This window comes from Toxotes jaculatrix, chromosome 4 (genome assembly GCF_017976425.1).
Source record: "Toxotes jaculatrix isolate fToxJac2 chromosome 4, fToxJac2.pri, whole genome shotgun sequence".
Taxonomy (NCBI): domain Eukaryota; kingdom Metazoa; phylum Chordata; class Actinopteri; family Toxotidae; genus Toxotes; species Toxotes jaculatrix.
The window spans coordinates 18,828,312-18,842,500 of NC_054397.1; the positions used below are offsets into that span (position 1 = coordinate 18,828,312).

General features: G+C 39.9%; 1 protein-coding gene and 5 non-coding genes across 8 annotated transcripts; all 6 read left to right on the plus strand.

Moving 5' to 3' along the window:
* Positions 1-202: 202 nt before the first annotated feature.
* On the plus strand, positions 203-418 carry LOC121181445. The gene has a single exon (XR_005894036.1). It is a non-coding gene; the product is annotated as a small nucleolar RNA U3 (small nucleolar RNA).
* A 768-nt stretch (positions 419-1,186) lies between these two features.
* LOC121181419 lies at positions 1,187-1,402 on the plus strand. Its single transcript, XR_005894012.1, has one exon. It is a non-coding gene; the product is annotated as a small nucleolar RNA U3 (small nucleolar RNA).
* Positions 1,403-2,365: 963 nt separating this feature from the next.
* On the plus strand, positions 2,366-2,581 carry LOC121181423. The gene has a single exon (XR_005894015.1). It is a non-coding gene; the product is annotated as a small nucleolar RNA U3 (small nucleolar RNA).
* A 768-nt stretch (positions 2,582-3,349) lies between these two features.
* LOC121181425 lies at positions 3,350-3,565 on the plus strand. The gene has a single exon (XR_005894017.1). It is a non-coding gene; the product is annotated as a small nucleolar RNA U3 (small nucleolar RNA).
* A 1,096-nt stretch (positions 3,566-4,661) lies between these two features.
* On the plus strand, positions 4,662-4,875 carry LOC121181424. The gene has a single exon (XR_005894016.1). It is a non-coding gene; the product is annotated as a small nucleolar RNA U3 (small nucleolar RNA).
* Positions 4,876-5,267: 392 nt separating this feature from the next.
* Positions 5,268-12,571, plus strand: vps37a (VPS37A subunit of ESCRT-I). 3 transcript variants are annotated; one of them, XM_041036182.1, is made up of 13 exons: positions 5,268-5,485; positions 5,638-5,719; positions 6,704-6,778; positions 7,226-7,343; positions 7,966-8,072; positions 8,341-8,575; positions 8,966-9,036; positions 9,162-9,289; positions 9,385-9,443; positions 9,556-9,624; positions 9,941-10,084; positions 10,207-10,295; positions 10,486-12,571. In XM_041036182.1, exons 4-12 carry the CDS (start codon positions 7,317-7,319, stop codon positions 10,285-10,287), a joined length of 921 nt encoding a protein of 306 aa, XP_040892116.1. In that variant the 5' UTR covers positions 5,268-5,485; positions 5,638-5,719; positions 6,704-6,778; positions 7,226-7,316; the 3' UTR covers positions 10,288-10,295; positions 10,486-12,571. The 3 variants fall into 3 exon arrangements, with proteins under 3 accessions (XP_040892116.1, XP_040892114.1, XP_040892115.1); XM_041036180.1 differs by having other exon boundaries at positions 5,268-5,719; XM_041036181.1 differs by having other exon boundaries at positions 5,268-5,719; positions 8,344-8,575.
* Positions 12,572-14,189: the final 1,618 nt, after the last annotated feature.

Genomic DNA, 14,189 nt, shown 5'->3' on the forward strand with positions numbered 1-14,189 from the left:
CTCCTGTCTGTGAGCTCTCGGTATGACAGCTGCTCTGTCACAGTCATGCTGTGATTGGCTGTGCTGTGCTGTGTTATTTACATAAACCCACATAACTGGATGAGGCGCAGCAACTGGTGGAGCTTGTTGAGGCTGCAGAAGAAACCCTGAGTGAGAAGCACTGTCCTGTGAATGACATGCTGCTTTCACCCTCACTCAAACCAAGACTATACTTTCAGGGATCATTTCTATAGTTTTTGACTTGAGAAATGTGTTTCTAAAGTGTTTGGTCTCGCTACCCACGATGATGAGTCGTGATATTCCCTTCTGAGTGTGAAGTGGACAGAGAATAATGATTCACTTCATATGTTCTTTGTCATTGATGATTGTTCTTTGCTTCCTTGTGGAGCATTGAGGAAGGGAGTATGATCGGAGTGGTAATGTTTGTTGTCAAAAAATAAGTTTTGTAGTCAGCAGCAGTTTCCTCAGCAGTGAAACATGTTAATCAGACACACTAAAGATAAGCAGAGATGGTTTTTAGAGCTTTAGCAGGTGTTTCAGTGTTTGTCTGCAGACAGATTTTGTAACAGCAATAGTGTCATAATATTGCAACATACAGTTACCAAGCTTTAACAACTCTGAAGAGTTGAAGGACAGGTCAGAGCATCAACTGCTGACAGGCGTCACCACTGGTGTGGTCCCATCACAAGATGTTCTCTAGTTGTTCTCAAATTAATTTCCAAGCTTCTCACATTGAAGTAAGTGATTTTCCAAAAAGCTGGCAGGTATAAAACATAGTGATTGGCATCATGTGGCCTGTTCTGTGCTGTCATGTACATTTTAGTCTTTACAAGAAACTGCCTTTATAGAGTCAAAGTCATGACGTCACCTCCAGGCTAGCCTGTGTAACACAGTGAATCTGTCATTTGACATTTCTTCCTCAGTCTTTCTGACAGAATGAAGCATCTTCCTGGGGGTTACCACTGCAGCAGCTGCTAGAAGAAAGTGAAACAACTTTCTAAACTTTGAGCAATTTGCAGAAATGTTTTCCTTATCATCATTTCATTTGACTTTCCTCCAGTCTGTGTGCTCTGTGTATCACAGCTGTACAATCAGAGGCACGTAATGATTGGCTTCTCTACGTCTCAACCCTGAGTGAGAAGCACTGTCCTGTGAATGACATGCTGCTTTCACCCTCAGTCAAACCAAGACTATACTTTCAGGGATCATTTCTATAGTTTCTGACTTGAGAAATGTGTTTCTAAAGTGTTTGGTCTCGCTACCCACGATGATGAGTTGTGATATTCCCTTCTGAGCGTGAAGTGGACAGAGAATATTGATTCACTTCATATGTTCTCTGTCATCGGTGATTGTTCTTTGCTTCTATGTGGAGCACTGAGGAAGGGAGTATGATCTGAGTGGCAGTATTTTTCTGTGAAAATGAGAAAGATCTGAGCATTAAGGCTTGGAAACAATTCCATAAATTATAAGATAAGATAATACTTTATTGAACCCAGAGGGAAATTTAGTTGTTACAGTGGCATAAACATAAATAACACGAGTTTTCACAAGAAAGTAGAGAAATATAAAGTAACAAATAAGCTTAGAAAAATAAATATAGAATATACAGAATAACCACAAGCAACTAGAAAAAAAAGATATAAAGTAAGTAACAAATAAGCTAAAAAAAAAAAGCTAAAATATAGACTATACAGAATAACCATAAAAAGAAATGAAATGCACAGCGGTGTTATTATGTCCTACATCACTGTTGGTTTTGCTGCTTGATCTAAAAAGTGCTTTACTATTTTTGTATATATTAAAACATGGATGTGATTGTTGGACAGGCTGAAACAGGGTGATGAAAATCAAATTCATGTCCAAACGAAAGACTCCTCGGTTCATGTAGCATTCTCAAAAACAACTAGATGTCTAATGATGGTTATAAAATAGATCAGTTGAAACAAATGAGAAAAAGACCCAGTTGTACAGTGTCTTGAACGTACACTGGGACTTTAACACAGCCTGTTGTACGTCTTTCAGTCAGTGAGAGACATGAGCTTTTTGTCTTTCACCTCTGACTAAATGTAGTCAGAGTAACTCTTTGTAACTTTAGCAGCTTTGTGACTTACTTACTTAACAACGTTTAGACGATCCTTTTCTTTATTTCAGTACAGCTTCTCCCTCCTGTCTGTGAGCTCTCGGTATGACAGCTGCTCTGTCACAGTCATGCTGTGATTGGCTGTGCTGTGCTGTGTTATTTACATAAACCCACATAACTGGATGAGGCGCAGCAACTGGTGGAGCTTGTTGAGGCTGCAGAAGAAACCCTGAGTGAGAAGCACTGTCCTGTGAATGACATGCTGCTTTCACCCTCACTCAAACCAAGACTATACTTTCAGGGATCATTTCTATAGTTTTTGACTTGAGAAATGTGTTTCTAAAGTGTTTGGTCTCGCTACCCACGATGATGAGTCGTGATATTCCCTTCTGAGTGTGAAGTGGACAGAGAATAATGATTCACTTCATATGTTCTTTGTCATTGATGATTGTTCTTTGCTTCCTTGTGGAGCTTTGAGGAAGGGAGTATGATCGGAGTGGTAATGTTTGTTGTCAAAAAATAAGTTTTGTAGTCAGCAGCAGTTTTCTCAGCAGTGAAACATGTTAATCAGACACACTAAAGATAAGCAGAGATGGTTTTTAGAGCTTTAGCAGGTGTTTCAGTGTTTGTCTGCAGACAGATTTTGTAACAGCAATAGTGTCATAATATTGCAACATACAGTTACCAAGCTTTAACAACTCTGAAGAGTTGAGGGACAGGTCAGAGCATCAACTGCTGACAGGCGTCACCACTGGTGTGGTCCCATCACAAGATGTTCTCTAGTTGTTCTCAAATTAATTTCCAATCTTCTCACATTGAAGTAAGTGATTTTCCAAAAAGCTGGCAGGTATAAAACATAGTGATTGGCATCATGTGGCCTGTTCTGTGCTGTCATGTACATTTTAGTCTTTACAAGAAACTGCCTTTATAGAGTCAAAGTCATGACGTCACCTCCAGGCTAGCCTGTGTAACACAGTGAATCTGTCATTTGACATTTCTTCCTCAGTCTTTCTGACAGAATGAAGCATCTTCCTGGGGGTTACCACTGCAGCAGCTGCTAGAAGAAAGTGAAACAACTTTCTAAACTTTGAGCAATTTGCAGAAATGTTTTCCTTATCATCATTTCATTTGAGTTTCCTCCAGTCTGTGTGCTCTGTGTATCACAGCTGTACAATCAGAGGCACGTAATGATTGGCTTCTCTACGTCTCAACCCTGAGTGAGAAGCACTGTCCTGTGAAGGACATGCTGCTTTCACCCTCAGTCAAAACAAGACTATACTTTCAGGGATCATTTCTATAGTTTCTGACTTGAGAAATGTGTTTCTAAAGTGTTTGGTCTCGCTACCCACGATGATGAGTCGTGATATTCCCTTCTGAGCGTGAAGTGGCCAGAGAATAATAGTTCGTTTCATACTTTCTCTGTCGTTGATGACTGTTCTTTGCTTCTATGTGGAGCACTGAAGAAGGGAGTATGATCTGAGTGGTGAAATTTTGTGTGTCCCAAAGTAATCATAAATTGAGTTAAAGGGATGAGCATGAAATGTATTGGTCATGTAAGCAGTAGTTAGTTGCAGCCTTGCTGAGTATTTTCTTTGTGTATTCTCTAACCATAATGATATTCTCTGTCATTGATGATCATTCTTTGCTCCCCTGTGGAGAAATGAACAACTGGTAGGTAGTGAAATGTTTTAAAATTAGGAAGTACTGTGATACAAGTGATAATATTAGAAATGTAAAATTCAAGCTTGATGTAACAAATTTTAGGCAACATTGATTGGGAATTTTTTGTTTAGCAATCTCTTTTTGCTGCGGTTTAGTGAGGAAACTACTAGATGACTGGTTTACTAGTGGATTGATCAGTTAATCGTTTAGGTCAGAGGTCTTCAACAGGGGGTCGGTGATCCCTAGGGGGTCCGCGGAGGTACTGCGGGGGGGTTGTGAAATTTTTGGTTGATTAGACGATTTTTTAAATATAATTTTTATATTTTCCCCCCATTTTTTCCCATAAATTTAAATGTTTTTCAAAACAGAAGATGTTATCTTTCAGGCACACATTCAGCGCCACATAGGAGCTCTCTCAAGCTGAGCCTCCAAACCTCCTGTACACAGAGAGGAGGACCCGCCCCTTTCGCTGCTGTGCCAATCATTTGTTGGCGTAGAGCCTATTCAGTCCCACAGCTAAGATCCCAGACACAAGGACACGCGCTGCAATTTTATTTGAAAAGGAGATACCTCTGTTTATAAATGACAGTGACATGGCCAGCCTACTCACTGTACCTTGCACATGTATAAAATAAAATCATTAATATATGAACCTGTGTATTATTTGAATGCACAATAACAAGGTATGTGTATACATGGCACTAGGCTACAAGCTTAATCATAACTCAGTGTTGGGTCTCTTTGCTTGCTGTGTGAGAGAGCCATGCAGCGATTAGCTTTGCCATGCTGTATTATTCACACAAAACCACATGACTGGACAAGGCACAGCAGCTGAAAGAGTTTGTTGATGTCAGAGAGGAACCATGAGTGACAATAACCTTGCAGTGAATGACCTGCTGTTTTCAGCCTCAGTCAAACCAAGACTATACTTTCAGGGATCATTTCTATAGTTTCTGACTTGAGAAATGTGTTTCTAAAGTGTATGGTCTCGCTACCCACGATGATGAGATGTGATATTCCTTTCTCAGTGTGAAGTAGATAGAGGACAATGATTCAATTCATGTTTTCTGTCATTGATGACTGTTCTTTGCTTCTCTGTGGAGCAGTGAGGAGAGGAATATGATCAGAGTGGTAGCAGAAGGTCCAATAAAAAACTGAAGTTATACCAATCAGAAAACAGTGCAAAACACGAAAGTTCTGTTTTTCCTAACCAATCTCCCAGCACTGACCAACTTGAGTAGTCAAGGTTAAATAAAGACAGCATAAACACAAAGATGTAGGAGAGCTTTTTCATGGCTTGTAATATTTTCTGTGTTGTTGTTCTGTGTGAGGGTTTTTTATACAAAACACATTTTTTTTAAATCGATAATGTAAAATAAAAAATAGGACTATTAAAGACTATTAAACTATTAAGGACTATTAAAAGTAAATCACATTTTTATATTTTTAATTTGTATCATTCTGAAAACAGGAAGCTGCGATTGACGTACAGTTGCTGCGTGACGTAATACGTAAATAAGTTGAACAAGCTTTGACTCGCCAGGTTGTTGTCTTCCTTTAGCTCTAATTATCTGTCGCTTCTCCAGTGTTAATGACAGCACTAAAATTACATACAAACCGGTGGAGATAAAACGGAATTGACATTTTATCCGACACACGAGGATATGCCATCTGACTTTATAACGTAACTACGAAGTAAGCCTCGTGTGGACAACAAACCGAGTTGTTAGGCAGCTAACGGAGGTTAGCACCGCAAATCTCCACACCGTGCGCTCTACATGCTCACTTTCTCTTCCATTTCGTCTCCGTCTGTTGTCGGCCTTTAGTTTCTGTCGCCAAGTTCAGTCTGTGGTTTCGCCAGGAGAGAATGAACTGGCTTTTCCCCCTGTCCAAAGGCTCCGGACCTCTGCCTCCTCTGAACAGCTTACAGCAACAAAGACAGCGGCAGATCGACTCACTCAAAGCCGCTCACCCCAGGTAATGTGCACGGCTACCGGTCACCTAAAACCGGACCCTGTTGTTGCTCGTTAGCTTGTTACTAAAACGTTATTTTTTAAACCGAGAAAATGGCCACCACAATGTTTGCTGGCCTCATAATTTACGTTAATTAGTGGACCACGTTGACTGGTTTAAACACACAGCTGATGTTTACGTCGCGTAGCTAGCCACCTGGCTCACAGTTAAGCCAGAAGAAAGCTGTTTGCTAGTTAGGCTAACAAATAGTTTACGCCCTCGTTTCGTTCCCATTGAAAACCCACAGCCGCTGCTCTGATATTCCTCTGTTTGAGCGGAGGTTCCGAGCAGCTAGTGACTGCATTTCCTTATAGCTAACGTGCTAGACGTGGTTTGCCAAGGCGCTGTATTAGCTTCTTAGCCAGTCAAGTCATCAAGTGACAGTTACAGCGTTTATATTTAGGATTGATGACACAAATTGTGGCTGACTGGCCCTATCCTATGATCATTCCCGTGTTTGTCAAGTCAGCTTGTCACGCATGGAGTTTTAGAGGGAGCCAGCTAATTAGATGTGGAGATTAAAGTATTAGCCTTTGTTTACTAAGGAACTCTGTCATCTGGGCGACTTATTTGTTTTTATCTTTGTATTCAGTTAGACATTAACTGCTAGCATGAACAGACTGTTCCCTTAGTTCCTCTCCTGTTAGCCAGATATGTGAAATCACAGTCATCGCCCTCCTGATGTAAAGTATGCTGACTGAGTGTGACAAAGAAATGGGATTACACAGTGTTTATGATGGTACTGCGTGTTTCCCATGGAAGTGCACTTTATGGGATTGTAGAGACCACGAGGCTGGATGGGAAGGGAGAATTCAAACATTTCAAAAACTGTACAGGTCATGGTGTGAGGCATGAGGAAGACATTTAATAGAATTTAATGCGTGGTAAACATGAGCACAGATTCATAATTACATTGTATGACATTCCTGTGTCTCCCTTTCTTAACAGCCTTGCAGAGATCCAGAAGGATGTGGAGTACAGAATACCATTCACAGTCAACAACTCCACCATTAGTGTTAACATGTGAGTATGTCTTTGTACACACAACCACACTGTCAGAGTATCAAAAGCAGGCGGTGGACTTGCTTCACAGTACGTCTGGAACTCAACCACTGATGCGGTTAGAATTCTGATTATGGTTGAAAAACACAGAACACACAAGACATTTTTTTTAAAATAACTAATGTACTTGTATTATTTAAATGATAAAATAAACCTGAAATGAAACATAAGGTCAGTCAGCCATTTTAGGCTCGCTCTAGTAGTGCTAAGGCTTCTTTTTTATCACTTGTAATGCCTCAAGAGAATATAGGGCTGTGCTGTAGGCACACATAAATATAACTCTTCCTTCATACCTTATTACAATATTAATATATATCAAGAATCATGTATATCTTGTTGTATTTCCCATTACAGTCATTTCTAAAAGCAAAAGTGGCACACTTTGCTGTTTTCTTTCCCTTCTTTCAGTTTGCTACCTCCTCAGTTCCCTCAGGAGAAGCCGGTGGTTAGTGTCTACCCCCCTGTTGGTCATCATTTAGTTGACAGCAATAATGGCACCATGATCACTAGTCCTCTCATCACTAATGTAAGTAGTTGTCTAGGTTTTTGATTTTGATTTTGTTGAGTTGATGGTTCCCAAGACTTGATTTCTTGAGGAGTTTCAAAAAAGCATTGAAGGGAAGGAGATGAGTGGGTGTATTCCTTTTTTTAATTTCATATCTGTGATCTGAAATTTTAAAAAATCAGCCCTTTTGTTGGCTGGGTGGATGGCCATGATGAATGCTAATGTGTGCACTAAAACAAATGATTTGTCTTTTAATTCTTGTGTTGTGAAAAGTCAATAGCAGAAGTATGATTATGTGATACAGGGAAAATAGTGGTAGAGGTGACACAATTTTGACTGCTGTCACTCAGTGACACAACCTTTTTTGCTCTTGCTGTGCAGTTACACAGTTGTGAACTAATTTAAATGTCTAAACTTGGTTTCCACACTCATACGTGTAAAGGATTAAGAAGACTGATAAGCAAAGTCTGGCAAGATAATTAAATCACATCTGACTAAAACTGAAACTGAAATGAGAAAGTCAAAGTAAGGTGGTTTCCACAGCCAAACAGAAGGTCTTTGCAAGATTCATACCCTTGTGAATATCAAAAAAAAAAAAAAAAGTGCTTTCTCAGCCTTTCCTCTTAACTGTCTTCTTGTGTAGTTTGGGATGCACTCAGATCTGGGTAAGGTCATTCAGAGTCTGTTGGACGAGTTCTGGAAAAGTCCTCCTGCCTTGATGTCTACTGCTGGTCCTGCTGGCTTTCCATAGTGAGTTTAATATAACACTCATGGATAAAATTAGACACTTGTATATCACAAATTTCTCATTACAGTCACATTAGAACAGAAAAAATGTGCCAGGGTCTTATTTAAATACCGTGGCTGGTAAATAAAATCATGGTGAATCAAACTAATAAAGAAAAGACCCTACTTATAAAAAAGAATATTAACTGCTCTGATTCTCTATAAAAAATACATTTGAAAAATTTGCTGTGCTTTGGTAAAATAATTTTGTTTCCTCTCCAACGTATCGCAGCGGTATGTACAAGCCATCAGGCATCGCTCCGTACCCCACTCAGGCTTTCCACTATGGTCCTCGTCATGTGGGTCCCGGTCAGACGCCGCCTCCTGGTCCGGGTCCAGCTCCCTCTCCAGCTCCAGCTCCCATGCCTCACCCAGGGGTCGATAGTGCCCATGGACCTCCTCGTGCCCCAGCTCCATATGGACTGATTTCTGACCTGCCGCTGCCTGTCCCTACTGGAGACTCACAGGTACACTGATGATGATGGATAATGTGCACAAGTGGGGTGATAGCATCCATTCTGTACACACTCACAAACACACAGAGAACCATCATGGAAGTTTATATGTTTTTAAGACGTTAAATTAATTTATATTTGTAGCATTGTTAAAAGGTTGACATTGTTTAACACAATGAAACCCACACCACTCACTTCATTGGGTTGAAAAAACACATCTCTCAAACACTGACACGCTGAGATTTTCCAAACCAGCTATGGTTGAGCCCGTTCAAGGGGAGAGGCAGCCTTTCAGTGTAGATATCCTTTCCCTCAACTGATTAGCCAGGTTTAGATAAATACATGCAAACCAGGTTCATTGAAGCATGGGACTCATTTACACTACTCGTGTCTTTTTTTCAGGCTGGACTGAACGGACATATGTACAAGATGCCTGAGATTCCTGAGTCTTTCCCAGAACTCTGTGACATGAGGTAAATTATTCCAAAATATTGTCAGCTTAAAATGGCTGATATTTTATTTTTGAGACATCATTAAAGTGGGTTAAAATTTGCATTTGATTTGCATTCATTCTCTTGTCCACTGCATCCCAATGTAGCATGACCCAGCTGTCAGATATGTCTGAAAATGAGGATGTGCTGCTGCAGTTCTTTGTGAGTTTGCCACAGCTCAAGCAGGTCACAAATGATAAAGAAGAGCTGGTCACCAGCATCGTCGACATGGCCAGTAAGTTCCTCCCCGGCTTCATAAGCCAGTGAAATAGAAGTTTTAATGGAGTTGAGTTTTACAAAGACCTGTACATTTCTTTTTGTGATTTTCAGAGAAAAATCTTCAGATGGAGCCACAGTTGGAAGGAAGAAGACAGGAAATGCTTTACAAGGTTAGTTTTTTTTGTCATTTCCTTTTAAAAGCACAAACACACAACAAACCCGTTCATACCATTGTCTATGAATTTAATGATCGGGGCGGGGGGTTGTCTGCTGTGTTGACAGTACGAACAGCTAACTCAGATGAAGTCGGCCTTTGAGACAAAGATGCAGAGACAGCATGAACTCAGTGAGGTAGGAGGCTACCATCATCACACTGTGTTTGAATGAGAACATGTTCTTAGAGCAGATAGGCATCATTGGATGAAAAGCTCCTGATGGCCTGTGGAATGACCTGCTTTCAGTAATATCTTTGACATTTATACTTTTTTTTATTGTAGGGACTCAAAATTGACAAATTTGTGTTGTTCCTTCAGTTGTAGGAGCCCAAACTAATCTGGTTGTTGTACTAGCTGTTGTACAAACACGCATCGTTGGGTCAGTCTGTTGGTTTGCTCTTCAAATGTCTGTTGCTCTGTTTCTTAATTTTGTGTCTTTTATTTCGCATTAGAGTTGCAGTCTCAGTACTTTACAAGCTCGGTTAAAAGTTGCAGCCCACCAGGCAGAAGAGGAGTCGGAGGAGACGGCTGAAAACTTCCTGGAGGGACGCATTGACATAGACGAATTCCTGTCCAGTTTCATGGAGAAGAGAACGGTGAGAGGCTTGAAGTGCAGTATTTATGTGAAGATAATCGTTTTGTTTTTAATGAGTTTGAATGTTACCAGAATTGTGATATGTAACGGACGTGTATTGATGGCTCTTGTGTCATTCAACAGCTTTGCCACAGCAGAAGGGCCAAAGAGGAGAAGTTGCAACAGTCCATCAACACACATGGACAGTTTCCTACCAGCCACTAGAACACAAGGTACCACACACAATTTACAAGCTCATCTGACTGTAACATTCAGACAGAGGGAAACCAGTGTGTCTCAGCTGACAGTTTCACAACAAGCAGCCCTTGTGGTTTTTGTTTGTACACTTCCCCCCATTTTTATCAAGGAAAACCAATTTGTCATCGTCATGTGTTCATTCTGCCTCTTACATTTGATCCTCAGGTTTGGTGTTTTCTCAGCCAACTGCTGCCAATTAAAAGGATAAAGACAGTAGAGAGGACGAAAAGCACACTGAGTCAACATTGGGCACTTTGGAGAAATAGGAAGATGGTGATGCAGTGGTGAAGTTAAAAAAAAGAAAAAATGTGCTCAGATCTGGGCTAAAAAACTGTTGAAGTTAGATTGTGTGAAAACAAGATGGAGAAGCTATTAAGTCACCACGGTAGGCCAAAACTGGAAAAATGACTGAATAGCTGTTCAACCACATTACTAAGGAATGATCACATTGTGGATAAGTTTAATTGCACATTCTATTTGTCCAGTTTTGACTCGATGGTGATGACAAAGAGTTTTGTTTCTGTCTAAGGATTTTTGTCACGTTAAGTGCGCCTGATCAGAGTGGTTGGTGATGTGAACACTTTTGACAGAAAGTACAAATGGCTTAGGACAGTATTCCCAATCTTACATTTTTCCATGCAGTGATCAAGTACACGTCACTATAAATTAACTCTTAAAATGTTAATGTCGGTGTCTGTATTTGCAGTCTCTGAGATCATTTCCCAGTTCTTGCTTTAGCAGCCCAGACAGGCCCCATTCCTACTGGACAGGTATGAGGAGCAACTTTTGCACGTTAAATCTCATGTTTACATTGGAAAGGTTGTTCTAGCAATTTACAGAAATCTCATTACTGGGGTGTCATTGGCTCTGTTCTTAGCTGGCATTGCTGGGTGACCCAATCACAAGTGGACAATTTTTAGCTCAGCAGTTCACACGTGGCATTAGACCGTGTCTGCACATGCATCTCGAGTGACCACTTGTGATCAAATTTCACTTCCCCGCTCTAAATGCAAATAAACACATACGTCACTTATGTTTGCAAAGACCAGGTGCGTTGTTGTGTTTTACCGGCGGCAGCAACGTACTTCCTGTGCGTAGTCTGCTGGAAAGTAAAAGAAGAAGAAGAAGAAGAAATCCAAACAACACAGACTGGGTCTATTCCTCAGTGTGTTCCAGATGTTTGACACACTCGTCATATATCACTGTGGGCTTTTTGAAATTTTCAGATGTTGCAGACGAAGCCAGCTTACATGATTTCCAACTTTTATCCGTTGTTGAGAGCTGGCTAAGCAGTGTGGCCCAGGACACATTTGTGTTTCAGACTGGCCCAGTCCACCTCCGAATGTGGTCTGAGTGTTCGTATCTCAGATGGTTCATCAGAGTGTCTTGGGTGCATTCACACCTGTACTCACCTGAGATTCATGTTAATGCCACGTCTGAACAGGGCCATTGTCAGTCTTTCCACAGCAATCCTGTTGTAATAGAACAAAACAAATTTGGGATTTACCAGTGAAAAAAAGAAGCAGTGAAGGGGCCGTGTGTTTTACTCGGGCTGTTACAATTTCAAATGTGCATTTTAACTGCGGAAAGCAGTTGATTATTTATTACATTGTTTCCCTTCCCCGTTGAGCAATTTCTTAAACACATCCTAAATATCAGTGTGTTTGCACAAACATGAGTAATTCGATTAAACACGTTAAGGAAGCCAGACTCTGAAAACACCATATTGATTGATCTACTGTACATTGTTACAAATTAGTTTCAAAGTCACCATAAACCAAATATCATGTAACAGGTGTTTTTTTTTTTTTCTTTTAATCACCAATGAACACAGATTATTTCATTGACCAGTATAACAAATTATATTAAGTCAGCTTAAGGGGAAGTCAGAGTACTGTAAACCATGTAAATGGCTTAATCACACTATGACCTTAATTCCATCCTTTTTACAATAATCAAATTATTTGTGTATCTGTAAACACACTGATGGCCATGTTCTGCTGGTGAGCACCATTATAATAACCAGACTATTTTATTACACCTTTTGGACTTGAAATGTTTGATGAAGAGCCTCTGACGTTTTGGGATAATGTTGAGGAGTATTAGGTTAATTGCTGCAGTAAAACTCAATGACATTGGATACTGTATTTAAATAATGTTAATAATAGGCTATATTGTAATCAAAGACTCAGACACCTTGTATTATATGTTCTTATTTAATTTGTTAGAGTAATAAAGCATTTAGAATAAATTTGGGTTGTTTTCTGTGCTGTTTGACAAATCTCAGAACAAGCAAGAAACTATTAATATCTAAACTTGACAATATTGCAAAGATTCTCATTATATCCCACAAAATTTGACTGGTTCCTGCTGGTACATACATGTTGGTACAGAGGATGTAAATAAGACCACAGCAAACAAGGGAAAAACAACTGGACACTTTAGAGGAAAGGAGAAATGATACACGCAGGTATTTTTGTAAATGTTGCTGAACTGCAGGGTTTTGGATCTTTTGTCTAATTGTGTATTTGGAGAAGAAAGGGGAGAACAGCCTCACATTATATTATTACCTTATTACAGTTGTCTTACTGTTGCTCGACTGAGCATCCTACTATCAAAGGAGCATGATCTCACATCTCCTTAACAAGTCAAAACACAGGTGCATTCCAATTAGAGGTGTTAATAGACATTTTCCAGCTTAAATACATGATGCAACCAGAAAGCAGAGAACTAAGACATTGTGTGACAAAAGAACAGTTGAAGATTAGTATGAGTATAAGTTAGATTAGTATGTGAATGACCAATACCATACTATGACAGAATATCAATCCATGTTATGTGTTTAAATGACAAGTAATGGATGTGCTACTCGCTTTAGGTTTCTCAGCAGCACATAGCAGACAGCACACATTGTTTCTTTTTAAATATAAAAGTCATTTAGGTTGCCATACTTGTGTAAGTAATATGCAGCTGACTCCATCACCAGTTTATCCTCTTCAAGAGGAGCCATACTGTTTTTATCCTTCAGAGTTTTAAGTAAGTAAGCCTTCTCAATACCCACAGTAGTGTTAGGTTCAATATTACAAGCACACACACATACACACATGCACATGGCTGATGGGAAAACACTCAAAGTCAGATTTTTGTTATATAGAATTAGAAGCCAACACAATACATGCCACCAAGGCTGAACTCATCAACACAGCAAAACTAATCATTGGACACAAACTGTGTTACAACTGTCAGGTCACAAAATTTCCACACTGGCTTGGTGTGTGTGTGTGTGTGCATGTGTGTGTGTGTGTGCGTCATCAAAGAGGCCATAATATTTCTGCAAGCAAAGGAGTGACACTCAGTACGCATGTCCTGATTACCAGTTACTGGCAGCTGTGACTGCCCAGAGTCACGGTTACCTTCCCTGTGAACACTTACAATGTCTCCCATTGAGGCAGTGGACAAATCCTCCGCACAGAGCTCCACACTGTTGTGTTGTGTTGTAATTTCTCTTTTGCTTTATCCAAAATAGGCCGGGACACTGTGACTAAAGCAAAAATGAATTTGGGAAGAAGTATTCAGATGTTTTCTGCAAGTGAAAATGTCAGTACAACAAGGTGAATACACTCAGTTGCACTCTTATGTTTTCTTTTCTTTTCCAGCCTGTTTTTTTTTTTTTTTTTTTTTTAATGAAACCATGTGAGAAGTTTAAAAGGGAAGTGCACTCAACTCTAACTCATCTGAAGGACATGTGAAACATGACCAGGTGTCCCAACCAGACACCGCAGAGGTCACAACGCAAAAAGGATCGGGGGGTGGTTAATCATAAGAAATGTTTTTTTTGTTTGTTTGTTTGTTTGTTTGTTTATGTAAAA

What these genes read in the sequence shown, in the direction of transcription:
- vps37a (XM_041036180.1), top strand. Translation starts at nt 5,610, where the DNA reads ATGAACTGGCTTTTCCCCCTGTCCAAAGGCTCCGGACCTCTGCCTCCT. An exon ending in GGTCCTGCTGGCTTTCCATA is followed by an intron (nt 8,073 to 8,340) that starts GTGAGTTTAATA and finishes AACGTATCGCAG; the next exon opens with CGGTATGTACAAGCCATCAG. An exon ending in GTTTCATGGAGAAGAGAACG is followed by an intron (nt 10,085 to 10,206) that starts GTGAGAGGCTTG and finishes GTCATTCAACAG; the next exon opens with CTTTGCCACAGCAGAAGGGC.